General features: G+C 38.1%; 1 protein-coding gene across 1 annotated transcript in view; it reads right to left on the bottom strand.

The window, feature by feature from the left end:
• Window positions 1-14,087: 14,087 nt before the first annotated feature.
• CCDC171 (coiled-coil domain containing 171) overlaps window positions 14,088-24,781 on the bottom strand; it is an 849,190-nt gene continuing 838,496 nt past the window's right edge. The window contains 1 exon segment of the mRNA XM_053700001.1: window positions 14,088-14,325. Within this exon segment, the coding sequence (XP_053555976.1) occupies window positions 14,173-14,325 (153 nt within the window). The 3' untranslated portion in view covers window positions 14,088-14,172.

Genomic DNA, 24,781 nt, shown 5'->3' with positions numbered 1-24,781 from the left:
CGAGAGACACATTATTATGATGATTATGCCAATGAAAGACATCTACAATTGAATAACGTTAACTTCTTTCCTAGGCATCAGTTTTCAAATGATCATTATAGGAGACACAGAGACAATTATATGCCTGAAAATTCCAACACATATACAAATAGAGATTGTGAACAAACAACATATAGAACCCCAAGGTACACATCACACTATAGTGAACCAAGATCTAGGGGGGTGATTCATTGTAACAATTACCAACAACATGGTAGGAGGCATGAATCCAGCCATAATTACCAACAATATGGTGGAAGGCATGTATCCAACCAACTGATAATCAGGAACGAAACCAAAGAACCCCCATTATAGATAATGAGAATCACCACCATATTCAGGGAGCTACTGAAAATTCCAATATAAGACAACCCAATGCCAACTCACCTCATCATTTTTTAGAGCAGGGACCACGTATGCCATAATGGCAACAGAAGAGTATATCCAGTTACCTAGAGCCTGTGGTTTCCCTCACAACCCCCAAAAAGGGAAAAGACCTCACGGCCAAGAGGACATAGAGGACGGGGAACAGCCCTCAAAGAGGCAAAACTACAGGCACTGAGTAAGGGGATACACAACCTTTCATCACATAGACTTAGCAACGATGAAGTGAGAATTCTAGGCAGAGGTTTGTCATTTAGTCCCACAAATGAGCATAATATCTTCTCATTATTTGTGGACTTAAATCGCTTTACGCAAAAATTATCTTTACAAAAATACTTTGTCGAGATAAAACTTAAAAATGATAGTGGCATTCCAATAATAACTGATTCAATGGATCCAAGACTTAGGGAAGTACAACTTCCAATATACAAACCAGATTATTTGGCCGATCAATTATACGAAGGTTATATACGAACCAATTTTAGAAATAAATCGAATTTTACACCACACCTACAGAACAATGCCCACATTGAAATTTTTAGGCAGTTAATGAGTGAGGAGTTTGAACAAATCCCAAAAAGTAAGACTAAAAATAAAAATAATAATAAAGATAAAATCAAATATAATTTATTTTCAAATGAGCGAAGAGCTATAGAAAGTTTAAAAAATGATAAATCCATAGTTATAAGGTAGGCAGATAAGGGGGGCGCCATCATCCTCCAAAATTTAGACGATTATCTCATGGAGGCTCGTAAAAAATCCTTTACAATACCACCTATTATCAAAAACTCAACCATGATCCTACTTACAGTTTACAATGGTATTAAAAGATATAAATAATTGTAATATGTATAGATGTGCGCTAAGGAAATTGATATTAGACACCTCTTCAAATGACACTATCCCTACAATGTGTCAAGGTCTGAAATGTAGCAAATGTTAAGCGTGTTAGGCTTATGGATAAAGAGGGCGCCAAAAGGCTAAAAATATCAAAACACCATTCTAAAATAACACATTATTTATTAAAAACACAAATCTATATAAAAAAGGGACGTCTCCCTATATCATAAAATAATACCAATGTTTTAAAAAAAACAGTTGAGAAAATAGCAAAATATACTTATATGTCACAAAGATTAAAACATAACAAGTCGCTATGCCTGACTACGATGTGTATGGCAATCTATTTTCCTCTATATTGAGAAATACAAGAAACGATTATGTTCATATATGGAAAGCTTAGATTAAACAGTACACATAGATGTACGTGGATATCCACTTGTAAATGATGAGCCAAAATTAAAAGTCAGATTGCAAGCTTCGGAAGATGTTACAAATTATGGATCGTAACATTTGGGCTGAACGTTAATACAGTTCACATATATATCATCATAGTGATTAATACTTCTTGTGTATATGATGATTTGTACTTTACCACCCTCTTGATGTGTAACGAATCTTCGGTCCAAAGCGTGGACCGATGGAAAGACTGCAAGCGCTCTCCCGAGCTGCAGGCACAACCACACACACGTGTTTTGGATGGCGTCTGACGTCACAGTTTGTCCGTTGGTCTTCAGTGAAGGCGAATAACAGCGCTTCAGAAACAGCTTCCACTTCACATTATTATTGTCCCTTGTACTCCTATGCTCAGCTTCTCAGCCGGCTTTTTTATATAGATTTGTGTTTTTTATTTTAGAATGGTGTTTTGATATGTTTAGCCTTTTGGCGCCCTCTTTATCCATAAGCCTAACAAGCTTAACATTTGCTATATTAAAAGATATAGTTGACCATGCATTTAAGGAAAATATAATACTTAAGAAAGAAAGAGATTTTTTATTGCCCAAAGAGCCCAATTTGGCTTTTTATTATCATTTACTGAAATTGCATAAAAATCTCACTTGCCCCCCGGGAAGGCCCATTATCGCGGGCATTGGGAGTCATATCGATAGTGTGTCTTCTTATGTAGATTTTTTCTTACAAAAACATGTATTGGGCCTCGAATCATATATTCGGGACTCCAGTGATTTGATTGAAAAACTAGAAAAAAACATAATTTATGCTTACCTGATAAATTTATTTCTCTTGTAGTGTATCCAGTCCACGGATCATCCATTACTTATGGGATATTAACTCCTCCCCAACAGGAAGTGCAAGAGGATTCACCCAGCAGAGCTGCTATATAGCTCCTCCCCTAACTGCCATTACCAGTCATTCGACCGAAAACATGCAGAGAAAGGAAAACCATAGGGTGCAGTGGTGACTGTAGTTTAATGGAAAAATTACCTGCCTTAAAGTGACAGGGCGGGCCGTGGACTGGATACACTACAAGAGAAATAAATTTATCAGGTAAGCATAAATTATGTTTTCTCTTGTTAAGTGTATCCAGTCCACGGATCATCCATTACTTATGGGATACCAATACCAAAGCTAAAGTAAACGGATGACGGGAGGGACAGGCAGGCTCTTTATACGGAAGGAACCACTGCCTGAAGAACCTTTCTCCCAAAAAAACAGCCTCCGAAGAAGCAAAAGTGTCAAATTTGTAAAATTTGGAAAAAGTATGAAGAGAAGACCAAGTTGCAGCCTTGCAAATCTGTTCAACAGAAGCCTCATTCTTAAAGGCCCAAGTGGAAGCCACAGCTCTAGTAGAATGTGCTGTAATTCTTTCAGGAGGCTGCTGTCCAGCAGTCTCATAGGCTAACCGTATTATGCTACGAAGCAAAAAGGAGAGAGAGGTAGCCGAAGCTTTTTGACCTCTCCTCTGACCAGAATAAACGACAAACAGGGAAGACGTTTGTCGAAAATCCTTAGTTGCCTGTAGATAAAATTTCAGGGCACGGACTACATCTAGATTGTGTAGCAGACGTTCCTTTTCGAAGAAGGATTAGGACACAAAGATGGAACCACAATCTCTTGATTGATATTCCTGTTAGTGACCACCTTAGGTAGGAACCCAGGTTTAGTACGCAGAACTACCTTGTCTGAATGAAAAATCAGATAAGGAGAATCACAATGTAAGGCAGATAACTCAGAGACTCTTCGAGCCGAGGAAATCGCCATTAAAAACAGAACTTTCCAAGATAACAACTTGATATCAATGGAATGAAGGGGTTCAAACGGAACCCCCTGTAAAACATTAAGAACTAAGTTCAAACTCCATGGTGGAGCAACAGTTTTAAACACAGGCTTGATCCTAGCTAAAGTCTGACAAAAAGCTTGAACGTCCGGAACTTCTGACAGACGTTTGTGTAAAAGAATGGACAGAGCTGAAATCTGTCCCTTTAAGGAACTAGCGGATAAACCCTTTTCTAAACCTTCTTGTAGAAAAGACAATATCCTCGGAATCCTAACCTTACTCCATGAGTAACTCTTGGATTCGCACCAATATAAGTATTTGCGCCATATCTTATGGTAAATCTTTCTGGTAACAGGCTTCCTAGCCTGTATTAAGGTATCAATAACTGACTCAGAAAAACCACGTTTTGATAAAATCAAGCGTTCAATTTCCAAGCAGTCAGCTTCAGAGAAATTAGATTTTGATGTTTGAAGGGACCCTGGATCAGAAGGTCCTGTTTCAGAGGTAGCGACCAAGGTGGACAGGATGACATGTCCACTAGATCTGCATACCAAGTCCTGCGTGGCCATGCAGGCGCTATTAGAATCACTGATGCTCTCTCCTGTTTGATTCTGGCAATCAATCGAGGAAGCATCAGGAAGGGTGGAAACACATAAGCCATCCCGAAGGTCCAAGGTGCTGTCAAAGCATCTATCAGAACCGCTCCCGGATCCCTGGATCTGGACCCGTAACGAGGAAGCTTGGCGTTCTGTCGAGACGCCATGAGATCTATCTCTGGTTTGCCCCAACGTCGAAGTATTTGGGCAAAGACCTCCGGATGAAGTTCCCACTCCCCCGGATGAAAAGTCTGACGACTTAAGAAATCCGCCTCCCAGTTCTCCACTCCCGGGATGTGGATTGCTGACAGGTGGCAAGAGTGAGACTCTGCCCAGCGAATTATCTTTGATACTTCCATCATTGCTAGGGAGCTTCTTGTCCCTCCCTGATGGTTGATGTAAGCTACAGTCGTGATGTTGTCCGACTGAAACCTGATGAACCCCCGAGTTGTTAACTGGGGCCAAGCCAGAAGGGCATTGAGAACTGCTCTCAATTCCAGAATGTTTATTGGTAGGAGACTCTCCTCCTGATTCCATTGTCCCTGAGCCTTCAGAGAATTCCAGACAGCGCCTGGAATTCCAGACTGCGTCTTTTGTTACAATTGTCCAGTCCGGCCTGCTGAATGGCATCCCCCTGGACAGATGTGGCCGAGAAAGCCACCATAGAAGAGAATTTCTGGTCTCTTGATCCAGATTCAGAGTAGGGGACAAGTCTGAGTAATCCCCATTCCACTGACTTAGCATGCACAATTGCAGCGGTCTGAGATGTAGGCGTGCAAAGGGTACTATGTCCATTGCTGCTACCATTAAGCCGATCACCTCCATGCATTGAGCTACTGACGGGTGTTGAATGGAATGAAGGACACGGCATGCATTTTGAAGCTTTGTTAACCTGTCTTCTGTCAGGTAAATCTTCATTTCTACAGAATCTATAAGAGTCCCCAAGAAGGGAACTCTTGTGAGTGGAAAGAGAGAACTCTTCTTTTCGTTCACCTTCCATCCATGCGACCTTAGAAATGCCAGTACTAACTCTGTATGAGACTTGGCAGTTTGAAAGCTTGAAGCTTGTTTCAGAATGTCGTCTAGGTACGGAGCTACCGCAATTCCTCGCGGTCTTAGTACCGCCAGAAGAGCACCCAGAACCTTTGTGAAGATTCTCGGAGCCGTAGCCAATCCGAATGGAAGAGCTACAAACTGGTAATGCCTGTCTAGAAAGGCAAACCTTAGATACCGGTAATGATCTTTGTGAATCGGTATGTGAAGGTAAGCATCCTTTAAATCCACTGTGGTCATGTACTGACCCTTTTGGATCATGGGTAAAATTGTCCGAATAGTTTCCATTTTGAACGATGGAACTCTTAGGAATTTGTTTAGGATCTTTAAATCCAAGATTGGCCTGAAAGTTCCCTCTTTTTTGGGAACCACAAACAGATTTGAGTAAAACCCTTGTCCTTGTTCCGACCGCGGAACCGGATGGATCACTCCCATTAATAAAAGATCTTGTACGCAGCGTAGAAACGCCTCTTTCTTTATTTGGTTTGTTGACAACCTTGACAGATGAAATCTCCCTCTTGGGGGAGAGAATTTGAAGTCTAGAAGGTATCCCTGAGATATGATCTCTAACGCCCAGGGATCCTGGACATCTCTTGCCCAAGCCTGGGCGAAGAGAGAAAGTCTGCCCCCCACTAGATCCGTTCCCGGATCGGGGGCCCTCGATTCATGCTGTCTTAGGGGCAGCAGCAGGTTTCCTGGCCTGCCTGCCCTTGTTCCAGGACTGGTTAGGTCTCCAGCCTTGTCTGTAGCGAGCAACAGCTCCTTCCTGTTTTGGTGCAGAGGAAGTTGATGCTGCTCCTGCTTTGAAATTACGAAAGGAACGAAAATTAGACTGTCTAGCCTTAGGTTTGGCTCTGTCTTGAGGCAGGGCATGGCCTTTACCTCCTGTAATGTCAGCGATAATTTCTTTCAACCCGGGCCAGAATAAGGTCTGCCCTTTGAAAGGTATATTAAGCAATTTAGATTTAGAAGTAACGTCAGCTGACCAGGATTTTAGCCACAGTGCTCTGCGTGCCTGAATTGCGAATCCGGAATTCTTAGCCGTAAGTTTAGTTAAATGTACTACGGCATCTGAAATAAATGAGTTAGCTAACTTAAGGGCTTTAAGCTTGTGTGTAATCTCATCTAATGGAGCTGATTCAAGTGTCTCTTCCAGAGACTCAAACCAAAATGCTGCTGCAGCCGTGACAGGCGCAATGCATGCAAGAGGTTGCAATATAAAACCTTGTTGAACAAACATTTTCTTAAGGTAACCCTCTAACTTTTTATCCATTGGATCTGAAAAGGCACAGCTATCCTCCACCGGGATAGTGGTACGCTTAGCTAAAGTAGAAACTGCTCCCTCCACCTTAGGGACCGTTTGCCATAAGTCCCGTGTGGTGGCGTCTATTGGAAACATCTTTCTAAATATCGGAGGGGGTGAGAACGGCACACCGGGTCTATCCCACTCCTTTGTAACAATTTCAGTAAGTCTCTTAGGTATAGGAAAAACGTCAGTACTCGCCGGTACCACAAAATATTTATCCAACCTACACATTTTCTCTGGTATTGCAACTGTGTTACAATCATTCAGAGCCGCTAACACCTCCCCTAGTAATACACGGAGGTTTTCCAGCTTAAATTTAAAATTTGAAATATCTGAATCCAGTTTGTTTGGATCAGAACCGTCACCCGCAGAATGAAGCTCTCCGTCCTCATGTTCTGCAAATTGTGACGCAGTGTCTGACATGGCCCTAATATTATCAGCGCACTCTGTTCTCACCCCAGAGTGATCACGCTTACCTCTTAGTTCTGGTAATTTAGCCAAAACTTCAGTCATAACAGTAGCCATATCCTGTAATGTGATTTGTAATGGCCGCCCAGATGTACTCGGCGCTACAATATCACGCACCTCCCGAGCGGGAGATGCAGGTACTGACACGTGAGGCGAGTTAGTCGGCATAACTCTCCCCTCGTTGTTTGGTGAAATATGTTCAATTTGTACAGATTGACTTTTATTTAAAGTAGCATCAATACAGTTAGTACATAAATTTCTATTGGGCTCCACTTTGGCTTTAGCACATATAGCACAGATATCTTCCTCTGAATCAGACATGTTTAACACACTAGCAAATAAACTAGCAACTTGGAAATACTTTTCAAGTAATTTACTATAATATGAAAACGTACTGTGCCTATAAGAAGCACAGAAAAAGTTATGACAGTTGAAAATTAATAAACTGAAAAGTTATAGCATCAAATCTTTGTAAAAAATACAATTTTAGCAAAGGATTGCTCCCATTAGCAAAGGATAACTAACCCTGATAGCAGAAAAAAAATAAATAAATAAATAAATAAATACAGAAATAAACGTTTTTTTATCACAGTCAACTACAATCTCACAGCTCTGCTGTGAGTGATTACCTCCCTCAAAACAAGTTTTGAAGACCCCTGAGTTCTGTAGAGATGAACCGGATCATGCAGGGAAGACAATAAACTTCTGACTGAATCTCCCCCTCACACATAACAGTGAGAGAGATCAGTAAACTGTCATAAATTAAATAAAACGACTGCCAAGTGGAAAAAAAAAATAGTGCCCAAAACATTTTTTCACCCAGTACCTCAGAAAATTAAACGATTTTACATGCCAGCAAAAAACGTTTAACATTAATAAATTGAGTGTTATTAAAAAGCCTGTTGCTAGTCCCTGCAAATTAGGCTAAAGTTTTATGCATACAGTATAATTCCAGTGAAGTGCCATTCCCCAGAATACTGAAGTGTAAAATATACATACATGACAGCCTGATACCAGTTGCTGCTACTGCATTTAAGGCTGAGTTTACATTATATCGGTATGGCAGAATTTTCTCATCAATTCCATTGTCAGAAAATAATAAGCTGCTACATACCTCTTTGCAGATTAATCTGCCCGCTGTCCCCTGATCTGAAGTTTACCTCTCCTCAGATGGCCGAGAAACAGCAATATGATCTTAACTACTCCGGCTAAAATCATAGAAAAACTCAGGTAGATTCTTCTTCAAATTCTACCAGAGAAGGAATAACACACTCCGGTGCTATTATAAAATAACAAACTTTTGATTGAAGGTATGAAACTAAGTATAATCACCACAGTCCTCTCACACATCCTATCTATTCGTTGGGTGCAAGAGAATGACTGGTAATGGCAGTTAGGGGAGGAGCTATATAGCAGCTCTGCTGGGTGAATCCTCTTGCACTTCCTGTTGGGGAGGAGTTAATATCCCATAAGTAATGGATGATCCGTGGACTGGATACACTTAACAAGAGAAATCACCATTACTCCAGATTTATTATGAATAACATGTGATGTTCAATCATTATATTCAAATATATTACATCATTTGGGTATATTAGCAATATCAGAATATCTACAGAATGACATTTATTTGCCCAGTGTTCAATGTGAGTTTATTTTACAACTTATTTCATTCATCTTGAGGCAAAATTATTTTTTTGTTCCAGGATGATTTTTTCCTCCAGGTCAAGGGTACCGCCATGGGGACCAGGTTCGCCCCAAGTTATGCCAATTTGTTCATGGGATCTTTTGAACAACAATATATATACAATGGCATTTTTGGGGTGAACATGGTGTTCTATGGGCGGTACATAGACGATATGATATTCATCTGGAGGGGAGATATGGCATCTGCAAATTCATTTGTTGAATACCTCAATTCAAATGATAGAGGTCTAACTTTCACCATTTCCATTCATCATGAAACCATAATATTTTTAGATCTTGCACTTAAATTTGAGGGTCCTAAAGTGACCAATGTCACCATTTTAAGATGGTAGACTGTAATAGTTATTCAGACTTCACCAGTCACCACTATTTCCCGTGGAAACGTAACGTGCCATATGGCCAATTTAAAAGAATTTGCCGTAATTGTAGCACTTTAGCTGACTATGAGGCCCAAAGCCTGATATTAAAAGAACGTTTTAGTGAGAAACATTATCCATCACATATTATAGAGAATGGCTACAGAAGAGCCAAACAGGACAAAAGAGAAGATTATTTAAAAAAAAACAAAAAACAAAGAGCAAAATAATTTTAGGGATAATTTTACCCCTTTTATCACTGAATATAATTGTCACCATAAACTAATACGACAGATTATTAATAAATATTGGGGTATCCTTCAAAAAGACCCCATTTTGGGGAATAGATTGACTAACAAACCAAGTATAGTATATAGAAAAGCGCCCAGTCTGAAATCGATGTTGGCTCCGAGTAAGGTCGTGAAACATAAAATTTTGAATAATCGCCATCGGGTTGGGACATCACCTATAGGATCCTACAAATGTAAGGCTAGAAGATGCAAACTTTGTGCAAAAATTACACACAAACAAAGAACATTTAAATCAAATATAACGGGGAAACATTTTTCAATAATTGGCCACATTTCTTGTGCCTCCAGATATGTAATATATCTGTTGTCCTGCGTCTGTGGGGTACAGTACGTGGGTAGAACCTGTAGAAGATTGAGTATCAGATGGTCAGAACATCTAAGGAACATGAAAAATAATTATAAGAACCATAGTGTCCCCAGACACTGCAACCATCTCCACAATGGCCATACTGGTTGCTTTAGTATTTGCCCCATCGAATTAATTCCCACATCCCATTTATATAATAGACTGTCCAGACTTAGACAAAGGGAGACTTACTGGATACACACACTCAAGAGTCTTCATCCCAATGGCCTAAATCTTAATATAGATCTAGTAGCCTTTTGAGATGATTGTGGTGTCCAGTGAGTCTCCCTTGACACTATACACTCATCATTAGGTTATCTTTTATCTTATGTTTAACCCCCTTCATATCAACATCTTTATATCCAGCCCACCTCTTGGTTCTATATGTTATGAAATATCCAACAATGATACCTAAATTTAGTACTGATATCATCTATTAGTTCTGACTTTTATATTCAGGACTAGTTTCTCTTCCCACTAGAGTACTATTATATCCTGTTTTTGGCTCCTTCACAATTGCCCATACCTTCCACCACAATGTTGTGCTAGTGCTAGGCTATATAGCTTATCCCATGGTGGAATTTTAGATCAACAATTGACACACCAACATTACGTATTTTCTATATGCTAGTATCCCTTACATTCTCTAGTGGTACACTTGTTACCGTTTATTTTGATATATTTATGGGAATTTGTATTAAATTTGTGCATATTTGTTTGCCATCATTACTGTTTAGAGGTTATAGGATTTGAAATGTCATTTTAATTATTACTATTGATTATTTTACATTGTAATTTATTATGTGTTAGTAGTCGTAGGGTTTTATAACACTCCATTGATGTCTGATTGCATCATCATCAACTATTATATTTGACTATTATTATTCTTAGAAATTATATTATTGCAGCCTTCGATATTATCAATTTTAAATTTGTACATTGATCTTTTTTGTTTTTATGAATATTTAAGTAATGATTTAATTTATTTCATATAGTAGGTTTTAGGATATTGTATTTTACTTGTAATTAGCAGTAACTTATGATTGTATATATGTTTAATTATTATACTTACATGAATTTTATATTCATTGCCAGTAATGAAAGAGTTAACTTTTGACCAGTAAGACAGGTATCGCTTGTTAGACCGCCTACTGACAGGTGCTTGTAAGGTATATAATGAGAGCAAATGCTTAGTATTGTACAGCATGATGAAACGGCCTTCCAGCTGAGAAACGCGTTGCTGTTTCATTTTAATAAATTACAGATTTTATATATACCTATACTTGTCCTGTGATTTGATCACATCTAACTACCCTTTTGTCAAGTGGGGATTCCTGTTTTCTACTCTGATCCCTGCCTTCAGCACCCACAGCAGTCTCTTGCCAGTCGAAGCCTAACAAAACTACCCGCTGCTGATTGGAGGTCACTGTGTGATGTGTACCAGCCGAGGGGTGTCTGTCGGGCGACTCAGAATAGTCCCGATCTGCTGATAGAGGCACGCAAACTGTGCCGCTCTGCTTGTGAGTATTTTGAAATACGGGGGGAATTTTTGTGAGCCATATTTGATCGGATTGACGATACTGTTTTATGTTTGGCGCCTCTCTCTTTTCTCCCTTCGTCCCAGACGATGTAAATCATGTGTACATTTTTATACTAATAGCCAGTGGGCTTTATAGGTGCAGGTACTTACCAATCAGCACCTCTGCCCACTGGGCTTACCTTAGCTGCAGCCACTTGTTTCTAAAAGACAAGCCCACCCTAAGCAGTGCGAGCATGATGCCAAGGGGATTGGTGGACAAGTCCACATTTCACTTGGGGAGGGCTGTGGATCCACAAGAAGCAGCTCACTGTAGACCAGGGGACTGGTGGACAAATTCACATTTCACCTGAGAAGCCTGCAACATTTCTCACAGAGAAAAGACCTTTCCCTGCCTGGATGATAACTCCTTGTCAGCTCCTCTGAATGACAGGTTACTGCAAGGAGGATTTGGGACTCAGATAGGTAAGAGGATCCCCTTTCAAATGGTGAGCAGATCTTGCACTTCACTTTCATATCAATCCTCATCAAGGAGGCAAAAGAAAATGACTGACGATCATGGGACGTGGGAGGGATTTAAAGTGAGACAGCATAGCTGTAAAAAGCTGAACATCTCTATAAAAAAGAAAGATATTTTACCTCAAAATTTCTTAAATAATCACACCCCATGGTAAAGAGACTTTAAGCATACTATCTGGATATTAATCCCAGGACTTGCAAGGGAATGTGCATCTAGCATGTGCAGACAAAATCATATAATTTTACTATTCAGTTTAAGGAAGTTTACTATGGAATTTCACAAGATCTCAGTGATATCTCATGAGATCACAGCAAAGCAAAGAATGACCTCAACACTGCTGATTGGCTTTTTAAACTTGCAGCTTGACAGCAGCTGAAGTAAAACTGTTCACAGAGCACTTACTCTGATGAGCTGAAGAAATTTTGAGGTAAAATATTTTCAGTTTTTACATAGAGATGGTCAGGAGATCTTTTCATGTTAGCTTTTTACAGTTATACTGCATCACTTTCAAATGATTTAGCATGCTAGTATTATGTCCCTTTAAAGCTCTGGTGTGTTGGGGTTTCTTTTGCCAACTCCTAGTGGTCAGGAGCGGAATATTCCAACACATGATGACTTGTGGACTCTCACCATCTGATGAAAGAAAAACAAGCTTGCTATATGCATGCAAATTAAATAGGCTAATACAATACATCTCCCAGTAATTGATATTTACATTATGGTACACAGTTAAATTAATAAAAGTTTTCAGCTTTTGTGATATGCAGTACATGCTAGTCCTAAAAACACACACACAAACAAAACTTTGCAATCAGTAAATTACTTTAAAAATAACAAAATAATTATTAATGTAATAATATGGCAAACATTTCATTCTGGATTTGACACATTATAGATGCAAACAACTATTGCATATACTATCTGTGAAACCTGCTACCTAAAATATTAATCAAAATTTTATATACTTTATCATGTGCATGAGGTTGTTCTATTTTACCAGAAGTACATGTATTTTACATATTAATTGAGCAACATCAAATTTAAACATTGTTATCTATTATATTTAACAGACTGACATTTAGTAGGTAAAAAATGTTTACTTCCTTGAAAATATATTTTCATTTTGAATTTTTGACATATTTTAATAAGATTTTCATTGGTAGCACAATTACATTTTGGTTTTCCACTTAAAATGGAAAAATTACATTTCATTTTGCTATTTTGCTTCCTTAAAAAAAAAGGAACAATGTTTTTAACCTTTAAGGGTTAAAAGGTTTAATCAATGTCAAATGTTTGATCTGAAGGAGATAAAGAACAGTCTGTCTAGAGACACCCAACAGAACATCACTTTGTCAAGGCACAAAGCGGCCAAAAGCTTGTCAAATAAGTTACTAGAAGCCTCTATGTGTGGTTAAAACTCAGCTCCTTCCTGCTTGACCTATTATTTGATATTTGACCACTTGGTTGCAAGACACTTGCTCTTTCCAGCTGAAATGTCACTGGGGCATCTTGTCAGCTCCCCGACATCTCGGCCTGACATACAATTTTACTTGTGTGTGCTACAAGGCAGAAAAAAAAATATTCAGGGCAATGGCCTTGCTTGAAATCCTGTCAGCATCAAAGATGGGCATCACTCTTGGGCCCTACCAACAGCGGCAGGGGAAAATTAAACAAAAAAAATGTGATGTTATAGGTCAAGGCAGCACTTTTAAACTGCACAGCCTATACTAAATATATTACCTGCAACAATGGTTTAGAAATATGTCCTTAGAAAGTACATGACTATAGCACCTCTTAAAAAAATCCCTGCCTGATGAAACGCAAGCAGTGTTAAGGAGGGTGAATTTTCCCAGTCAGCAGGGACCAGCTTTAGCAGTTAACTTGTTCAAACGGGCAAGTAGTATCATGTAGTTTTACAAGGAGCAACCTGACCTTCTCACATTGACCAAGAGTGACATTATGGTGCGGGAGGGGAAGCAGTCACATCATTTCTGTTTTGCACAACCTGCTTAAAGTTTGCAACTAAATGCTTGTCTTCAGTTGAGCTGACAAGAGAGAAAGAGGGGGCTCAGTGAACCATAGCAGGGCTGCCATGAAATGACAGGAATCATTGCCATACATTTCAAAGAGCTCTTTCAATCCCATTAAAGTATTGCAGTCCTTTTTTAAAATAGACAAGTATGAAACAACTTTGATAGAGAGAGACTAAAATTGGCTTATTGATTTTTTTTTTCTGACGAGTAAATCTCCCCAAATATGTAAGTCTTTAACATTCAGTGCACATTATATTAAATAATATAATATATGTAATTATAAAAATGAGATGTATTTGCATATTACCTACTTAACATATACAATAATTGAAATTGTGAAAAAAAACAAGATCTGAAAGGCTGCACAGTTAGTTTTTAATTAAAAGCACATCCTGTTACATTGGTGTTGTACAATTGTCTCTGATTCAGATGCAGCAAGATCACAAAGAATTAATGGAATGTGATTGAATGCTCCCAAAAGTTGCCTTCATAATGCTCTGTGATTTGTCTAGCTCAGCTTCCAGGGGTAAAAATTCTGACAGATTAGTTTTATCCAATGAAGTCTCAGTCTTCTTTGTCAATGGGTAATTTATCTAAAGTAAGAGAAAACAAAACAATTTGTAAATAAATATAAAACATTTTACTACTTAGCACTAATCCAAAAAACATGCAATATATAATTAAATATGGTCAGTCAATTTAAAGCGTTCTTAATGCAATGGTTATATTGACATCAGATAATTTACATATTTAGCTTTTGTGCTTTTCTAGGCAACTTGGTGCCCCCTCCCCCTGAACCTCCCACCCTCAAATATTTTAAATATTTGTTGTCAAATGTATTCTTCTTACAACTTAAGGCCAGGCATGCACCTATTAGACAACAAGGGATTATTGATTTGTAATAAAAAATAATAATTAAAACATCTGAAGAACATAGGAGGGGCAAGTATCAGGTCATAAAACCAACCCTAAAATTTGCTGACACACCTAAATCCTGCTGCCATAGGCACAGGCTTAGTTAGCCTAGGCGACAATATATGTACCTGCATCAAATATTTTTGAATTGCTAATGAATGTTCTGTCAATGTTGGGACAGTAAAGTTGTTTACTGATAGGACAAATGGTGTGTGTACAAGTTAATTATATTTGCAATATGTTATTGCAGTTTTATATTCTGTTTTTAAACAACTCTTTGATAATGGAAGACAGCTCAGCTATTTGCTGCACTAAATGACACAAAAGTTTCCGTTTCCACATTTTATGGGGGAGTGTTGTTTTTGTTTTGTTTTTGTGTGCTTTTTTTTTTGCATTCTTATAAAATTCTAATTTCACCTCTGCCTGACACAAGAAGCAAGGTGACATTCAGACACAGATTAAAGCCAGTCTACCCTTATTTCCAGTGCATTTGTTACTGTACATCAGGGAAGAATAAACATGTTCATCGAGCAACGTAATGTGGACACTACATAAACTTAAATGATTTTATACTATAAAAATTCTGTTTTGCCAAATGTGCATACAAGATTCTCAATCAGAGCGAAACACAGTCTGCCACTTGGGAAAGCAGACAAAATATATCAGCAAGAGATATCAATCAAAATAACCCAATATAATAACTTTATTCAAAAAAATAGCCATAGTGTCAATATTCAAATTAATTGCAATTTACTGAAGGAATTATATAAAATAACAAACTTAAGGTCTGACAGAGAACAAAATATAAAACAAAGGTGTGATATTTATATTTACTGATAAAGACATATCAAAGACTTGAATGGATAAATGATGTTTTATTCTACATTGTTTAGTTACATTCAGAAAGTAAAGAGAACAGGGAAATTTTAGGGCTTATCCTGGAGAATGACTATCTTCAATAGAATAATAAAAGACAAAGAGACCGGATATTTTATTTCATGTTAAATGGTTAAAATAGGCATTTCTATAGAGAGGAGTACAGATTTTGGTTCTTCCATGTAAAATGTACTTATTATATCTGAGTTAATAATCTTCACATATTCTAAGATTTCTTCAAATACCACAAACATATGATAAAATAGAAAAAAATATTTTCCTTATAGAACAATTAATATATTTTTAATTATTATTACATTGTTTTAAATGTTATAAATGTCTATTAAAGAACAGACGATACATAGACAGTCATATTCATCATCATTGTACAAAGCTGCCTGAATTGTTCTCCGGGCATAATGCAACACAATGATGTTTAAGTAGCTTTATATACCAATAATTCTTTTGACACCATCTACTCGTCAAAAAGTAAATTACTCTGAAGTCCTGAGAGTACTTGGAATTCCAGAATAGTATGCCTTACTTCTTTTTTTTTTTTTGTACTACTGGAGAAAAATCAATGGTTACATCTAACAACTAACTCAGCAATTTTCTTTGATGTTGACGCTTTTGATTTCCAGATTCCATGGAAGCTGTGGTACCTTATGGCTTTATAAAAGCAGAAAAAAAGGTTGTGCCGGCATTTCAAGAACATCTAATGCAGCAGGAAGAGTGCCCATGAGAACCAGGGATTGAGCGGGCCAAATTTTATTGGTATTAAACTAATATTTCAAAATGATAAACCACGTGGGAAAGACGCCACTTTGTTCATAATAATATTCAATTCCATCTAATTTATTGCTCTTTTAACAAATTAAGTTGGACCAAATGAAAACATAAGATTTGTTGAACCTATTAATCCTGGCACTCAAAGAGTTATACTGCAGTCTTATTTAAGATCCCATATTATAACACCTACAAAACTGAATTTAAATAAATCATTGTTTATGTATTTATGTAACAAATGGTCAGGTCAAGATGGGGTTAGCCATTAAGGGGATGCTTTGCTGTAATTGGGTCACTGTATAAAGGGTCCCATGGGAGGATATTTTACATTGGTGGTTAAGATAATTAGAAGCAACATCCGTACGCTAGTAGTGAGTCAGTGTTTAAAGCAATATACTTATTCTGGCAGTGGGGAGGTTAATCTAGTTATGGTTTAATTATAGTTGGGGATTAAGTTGTTAAGTTTGTTAGTGTGAGTAATGTAACACTGAGGAGTTAGTTAATGGGGTTTGTGCAACATGTTCCAAAAATAAAAAACCTTAAAACGATGCAGGAATTTTACAGAACAGATATTTGTATTTTTTAGGAGAAACACCAAATAATTCAGCATCATAATCTGAAGTTGCCGAAAAGGACTAGTATCCACAGATTCTAACAATAAATTCCATAAGACAAGAAAGCTTTATGGTATTTTATTTAAAAACTGTGCCTCTTGACTTACCACACTGTCATATAAATGAGTATTTGCCAAAAAAAAACATGTGTTCCCCAATTTATTATGTACGACCCACCGACCCTTAATTTTAAAGGGCACTTTTTCATGCCCTATAAATACTGAGCACCTGGTTACCAAAGCAACAGATTTAATTACAGTGGTTGGGCTGAATGCATGACAGTTCTATGTATGTATATGCGGACGGCTAATCCATGACCCAGACATGAAACATTTAAGAGTGCCATTTTCATTTTTATTGTTAAAAGTAGCTTTTGGAGCAATTATATATATATAAAAAAGGGTTCCTTAGACAATTTGTTGCTGAGTTGAACATTGCCTAGCTGCTGCCAGCATGCTACACGTGAGGTCAAAAGGTCTGAATTACATATTCCCTTCATTTAAACTAACCATTCAACTGTTTTCCGACTGCCTATTCATTCCCTAGGAATTTCCGATTGCAGTATAAAACTTTTTATGCAATACAGAAAATGCAGTTTGTGCTCAGGGAAACTATAAATATTATTCCATCCCAAAACCTTCTCTTCAAAAGCTTTTAAGCCAAATGGATTTAATGACAGCATGCATGAGAGAGAAAGCCTTGCATTACTATTTTTATACTCATTCAGGTACATAAAACTTAAAACTAATATTTGTTGCTTAAAAAAAAAAAGATTGTAAAAAATGTATTATAACTTTATGGCAAAAATGATTATGCAAACACTACAAATTATTTTCATTAAAAAAATAAATTCTCTGTTGGCACCGCAGAGGAAATTGGCAGACAATTGGCATAATGGTTGCAGAGCATGAGCATGAGCTTAATGAAACACTATTAAAAATCCTTGCAAATCTTTTTTTAGTGGCTGCATCAAGTTGCAATTATTTAGTGATAGAGCACTATTAGTGTATAATTAAATAATAGTGGCTCTATACAGTTAGCTGCCATGACAACCCTTTAAGGAATGTCTGACACATTTGCACCTTTATTATGATGTACAGGTGTTGCTGCCCCACAAACTGTAACCATAACCACCCAAACAATTAACCCCTGACTTCTAAATCACAATTAACCCAAACCATGTTAGCTCTGCCCACTACACTAGCCTTAACCACTAAGAGACTCTGTTCCCCTATATTATCTCCAAATGCAACCTCACTTAACACACAAAAAGCCGCTAGAGCAAACTCACTTAACACTTAAATGACCACTCAACAAAACCACCACAGCACAAGCCCCCCAGCACCAAAATAACCATACAGTACACCTCCATCCATCCACCCATCCAATAAATCACCTCAAAATAAGCTAAACACTCATCCCCCACTCCTCAAAAAAGTTTCCCTCCCACTTCCTTAAACAAGATGCTAACGTGGTCTATTTTTAGACACATCCAGCCACATTAATAGGTTCCCTGAATCCATTTTCATGCTTTATGCTCTTACTCAGGTGTTTATATTTTTTTGTTTCATCAGTGAGTAAATTATGACAGTAAGCCCTCCTGTCCCAATACTGACGCAATAAGCTTTTAATTGATCAGACTTATTTAAAACTAGAAATATGAAAAAAGCACCAAGCTAGACTTTGACCAATGTTGAGGAAAGAACCTGTCATTATAGACAGAAAAGGATGAAGACAGAAAATGCTGGGACCTGGATTAAATGGACATAAAATGCAACAGTATTATCCCACATTTGTTGAACCATATAAGAAAGCCCCAATGATTATGGATTTATAGTGTGGAGACCTTCTCTGTGATATATATGTAAATAAGTTTTACATTTTTTTGTTGACACATTTAAGTCTTCAGGGCACTTTATTTTTGTAGGTTAGGTAGCTGGTAATAGTAAGGTTCTTGGCACATCTTGTTTAATCTCTTATCCCATCTAGAATTGGTTGCAGATCCTTTGTTATTGGACATAGGATCTCTAGATGTGGGTTAATGACATGTTTCCTGTTTTTTTTAAATCACATATAAATAAATAAATAATTTGATGCAATGCTCTAACACAGTATCGGCTAGATTTAGAGTTTTGTCGGTAACGACCCGCGTAGCTAACGCTGGCTTTTTTTCTCCCGCAACTTTTAAATACCGCTGGTATTGAGAGTTCACAGAAGGGCTGCGTTAGGCTCCAAAAAGGGAGCGTATAGCATATTTACCGCCACTGCAACTCTCAATACCAGCGGTGCTTACGGACGCGGCCAGCTTCAAACAAGTTAAAATAATTACAAAATTACCTGTAAAATAAATCAATTAAAGCTAACACTACACTATCAATAAATCAATTAAATAAAATACCTACAATTACCTACAATTAAAGCTAACACTACACTATCAATAAATTAATTAAATACAATACCTACAAATAAATACAATTAAATAAACTAACTAAAGTACAAAAAATAAAAAAGAACTAAGTTACAAAAAATAAAAAAATATTTACAAACATTAGAAAAATATTACAACAATTTTAAACTAATTACACCTACTCTAAGCCCCCTAATAAAATAACAAAGACCCCCAAAATAAAAAAATGCCCTACCCTATTCTAAAATTAAAATAGACAAGCTCTTTTACCTTACCAGCCCTGAAAAGGGCCTTTTGCGGGGCATGCCCCAAATAATTCAGCTCTTTTGCCTGTAAAAAAAACCATACAATACCCCCCCAACATTACAACCCACCACCCACGTACCCCTAATCTAACCCAAACCCCCCTTAAATAAACCTAACACTAAGCCCCTGAAGATCTTCCTACCTTATCTTCACCACACCGGGTATCAGCTATTGGTCCAGGCTCCGATGTCTTGATCCAAGCCCAAGCGGGGGGCTGAAGATGACCATGATCCGGCTGAAGTCTTCATCCAAGCGGGAGCTGAAGAGGTCCATGATCCGACTGAAGTCTTCATCCAAGCGGGAGCTGAAGAGGTCCATGATCCGGCTGAAGTCTTCTATCAAGCGGCATCTTCAATCTTCTTTCTTCCGGATCCATGTTCATCCCGCCGATGCGGAACATCCATCTTCACCGACGACTTCCCGACGAATGACGGTTCCTTTAAGGGACGTCATCCAAGATGGCGTCCCTCGAATTCCGATTGGCTGATAGGATTCTATCAGCCAATCGGAATTAAGGTAGGAAAAATCTGATTGGCTGATGGAATCAGCCAATCAGATTCAAGTTCAATCCGATTGGCTGATCCAATCAGACAATCAGATTGAGCTTGCATTCTATTGGCTGTTCCGATCGGCCAGATTTTTCCTACCTTAATTCCGATTGGCTGATAGAATCCTATCAGCCAATCGGAATTCGAGGGACGCCATCTTGGATGACGTCCCTTAAAGGAACCGTCATTCGTCGGGAAGTCGTCGGTGAAGATGAACATGGATCCGGAAGAAAGAAGATTGAAGATGCCGCTTGATAGAAGACTTCAGCCGGATCATGGACCTCTTCAGCTCCCGCTTGGATGAAGACTTCAGTCGGATCATGGACCTCTTCAGCTCCCGCTTGGATGAAGACTTCAGCCGGATCATGGACATCTTCAGCCCCCCTCTTGGGCTTGGATCAAGATATCGGAGCCTGGACCAATCGCTGATATCCGGTGTGGTGAAGATAAGGTAGGATGATCTTCAGGGGCTTAGTGTTAGGTTAATTTTAGGGGGGTTTGGGTTAGATTAGGGGTATGTGGGTGGTGGGTTGTAATGTTGGGGGGGTATTGTATGTTTTTTTTTTACAGGCAAAGGATCTGAATTCATTGGGGCATTCCCTGCAAAAGGCCCTTTTCAGGGCTAGTAAGGTAAAAGAGCTTTTCTATTTTAATTTTAGAATAGGGTAGGGCATTTTTTTTATTTTGGGGGTCTTTGTTATTTTATTAGGGGGCTTAGAGTAGGTGCAATTAGTTTAAAATTGTTGTAATATTTTTCTAATGTTTGTAAATATTTTTTTATTTTTTTGTAACTTAGTTCTTTTTTATTTTTTGTACTTTAGTTAGTTTATTTAATTGTATTTATTTGTAGGTATTGTATTTAATTAATTTATTGATAGTATAGTGTTAGGTTTAATTGTAGGTAATTGTAGGTATTTTATTTAATTAATTTATTGATAGTGTAGTGTTAGGTTTAATTGTAACTTAGGTTAGGATTTATTTTACAGGTAATTTTGTAATTATTTTAACTAGGTAACTATTAAATAGTTATTAACTATTTAATAGCTATTGTACCTGGTTAAAATAAATACAAAGTTGCCTGTAAAATAAATATTAATCCTAAAATAGCTACAATATAATTATAATTTATATTGTAGCTATATTAGGGTTTATTTTACAGGTACGTATTTAGCTTTAAATAGGAATAATTTATTTAATAAGAGTTAATTTATTTCGTTAGATTTAAATTATATTTAATTTAGGGGGTGTTAGGGTTAAGGTTAGACTTAGCTTTAGGGGTTAATAAATGTATTAGAGTAGCGGTGAGGTCCGGTCAGCAGATTAGGGGTTAATACTTGAAGTTAGGTGTCGGCGATGTTAGGGAGGGCAGATTAGGGGTTAATACTATTTATTATAGGGTTAGTGAGGCGGGAGTGAGGCGGATTAGGGGTTAATACATTTATTATAGTAGCGGTGAGGTCCGGTTGGCAGATTAGGGGTTAATAATTGTAGGTAGGTGGAGGCGACGTTTAGGGGTTAATAAATATAATATAGGGGTCGGCGGTGTTAGGGGCAGCAGATTAGAGGTTCATAGGGATAACGTAGGTTGCGGCGGTGTACGGAGCGGCAGATTAGGGGTTAAAAAAAATTAATAGAGTGGTGGCGATGTGGGGGGACCTCAGTTTAGGGGTACATAGGTAGTTTATGGGTGTTAGTGTACGTTAGAGCACAGTAGTTAAGAGCTTTATAAACCAGCGTTAGCCCATAAAGCTCTTAACTCCTGACTTTTTTCTGCGGCTGGAGTCTTGTCGTTAGATTTCTAACGCTCACTTCAGCCAAGACTCTAAATACCGGCATTAGGAAGATCCCATTGAAAAGATAGGATACGCAAATGGCGTAGGGGGATCTGCGGTATGGAAAAGTCGCGGCTGTAAAGTGAGCGTTAGACCCTTTCCTGACTGACTCTAAATACCAGCGGTAGCCCAAAACCAGCGTTAGGATCCTCTAACGCTGGTTTTGACGGCTCACGCCAAACTCTAAATCTATCCGTATGAGACTACCAAGCTTTGACTTTGTAACAGGGAACAGTTGAGGAGAGACTGGGGCAGGCAAACGTTTTTGAAAATGAGTAAATATATTTGTGTCTGCATCTTAAACTTTCTCATTCTTTTAAATCAATTTTACTTTATATATTTTAGTTTTTTACTAATGACTACCCAGTATCTCATATTGCAAATGTTCACCCATTTGAAAATTATAGAGGTACTGACGAAATATAGTGTGAGAGACAGTGAGAGTGAACAAGGTAATTTTGGCATCCTATATATATATATATATATATATATATATATATATATATATATATATATATATATATATATATATATACTGTATATATATATATATATATATATATATATATATTTTCCTATAGACTATATCACGTAAGTGCTTCAAAAACATATATTTGTAATGTTTTCAAAGCATAGTGCAATAAGCAGTTGCGTCACATACAGGATATAACCACACAGCTTGAATGACAGGAAGCTGCTTACAAGAAACATGCACTTCTCTGGGAATTTTCATAAACCAAAAGTTTGAAAGTCCATTGGTAACACTCATCATAGAACATTATCATATAAAGATGATGTGATGGATAAAAAGGTTTGTTTATTCTATTTAATAAAGGAATAGTATTTTAAACAAGTAATGAACATAAATTAAAAAAAGTGATGGCACGTTCACTGCATCTGCCAAGAACATGTGAATTTGAGGCAAGCTCATTCCTTTCAAAGGGAAAAACTATCCATATTTTAAGATGTAGGTCATGTCTTAATGCATATGTATAGAGCGCTGAAGATGAGGTTGCCTCTAACGTTAAAAAATATAGATAATTTTATATAACAAGAATTATTACTATAATTTAGGTGCCCAAGGGTAAAAACTTAAATTATGCTTACCTGATAATTTTATTTTCTTCATATGGAAAGAGTCCACAGCTACATTCATTACTTTTGGGAATTCAGAACCTGGCCACCAGGAGGAGGCAAAGACAACCCAGCCAAAGGCTTAAATACTCCTCCCACTTCCCTCATCCCCTAGTCATTCTGTTGAGGAACAAGGAACAGTAGAAGTAATATCAGGGGGAAAAGGTGCCAGAAGAACAAAAATAACAGACACCCCACAGAAAAAATACGGGCGGGGAGCTGTGGACTCTTTCCATCTGAAGAAAAGAAAATTATCAGTTAATCATAATTTTAGTTTTTCTTCATAAATGGAGAGAGTCCACAGCTGCATTCATTACTTTTGGGAAAACAGAGGACACATGATACAAAAACGGGAGGGTACAAGAGGCAGCCCATTCTGAGGGCACCAGGCCTGAAAACCCCTACCCAACTAAATACTGCTTCGTCCGAAGCCGAGAACAACTTTGAAAAAAAGGAAAAAGCCCAAGGACACTGACCCGCAGATATTCCACAGCCTTGCTAGAGAATGCAGGAACTAGACTCCAAGACACACTTGCACCCAGCAGTTGGTCTCCAACCAACACACCCCTTACTAAAGAAAGGGAACAAACTACCATATTCTTCCATAAGAAGAAAAAGCACGGAGAAAACATGATTGTACTTGTAAAGCATGGCTAATCCCTCTTAAGGGACTCAAGGCTCTGCTCATTTTATCAACCTCAAAAGGAGGAAAGGCTGAGTAGACCTCGCCGGGGATCGAACTTGCAACCCTTGGTTTGCTACAGTGCAGAGTAGCCACAGTGCATTAGTATGCTGAGCTATCTTCCAGCTAGCATAAGGAACTCCATAAAAAAAACTAAAAAGGGCACAAACACAGAGCAAAAAACCAGAAAAACCGGGTCAGGCTAACAGAGACCCAACCAGTCTCATAGAAACAAGTGGAGGCAACGCCCAGACCCCAGAAACAGAAACCACTGGATAAGGCCGGGAATCTGAAACAGAGGGGATCTCCCTAACACAGTGCACCCGCACTCTAAAAGCAACTGAAGACGAAGGTCCCCCAAGTCGCAAAAAGGTAGCTCAGAATACCAAAATATTCAGAAACAAAACCTTGTGCAGCAAGCTCAGATAGGTCTGACGAACAACACCTGAAGCAAAAACACTGCATGCTGCAATCATCTAAAAATTACTCTGAATCTTAAATACTTGCAGGGAAGCAGAAAGCAGCTGAATATAGGATCCTTTAAATTGCTAAGTATCCACTAACCAGCGGATAAGGTCACTGACTATCTAAGAGCCGCCAGTCCTTCCCACAAATCTTGAACATGGAAAAAGGAGAAACCTCAAGAAGCTTACTGTACCTCGAATGTACCGAGGACGAATTTAGCAGAGCAACAGATCTCAGATCCTGCTCCAACACCGGACCAGCCCAAGCGACAAACATGTTTGATAGACAGGGGGGACAGAAAGACCCCAACCACAAGCCCCCAAGGAATAGAAAGAAAAAGGGGGGACTCACCCACCCCAACAGAGCTCGGGTGCCAATCCAATCTGCTCCTCCAAAATAAGGCACTCCCAAGGAGAACCCCCCTGGAACCTGGAACAGAGAAAAGAGCAATAAATCCATAGGAAGACCTGTCACAGCTCTCTTA

This window comes from Bombina bombina, chromosome 2 (assembly GCF_027579735.1).
Source record: "Bombina bombina isolate aBomBom1 chromosome 2, aBomBom1.pri, whole genome shotgun sequence".
Classification (NCBI taxonomy): Eukaryota; Metazoa; Chordata; class Amphibia; order Anura; family Bombinatoridae; genus Bombina; species Bombina bombina.
Note: the sequence above shows the minus strand (reverse complement) of the source record. Positions and strands in the feature narration are given on the sequence as shown.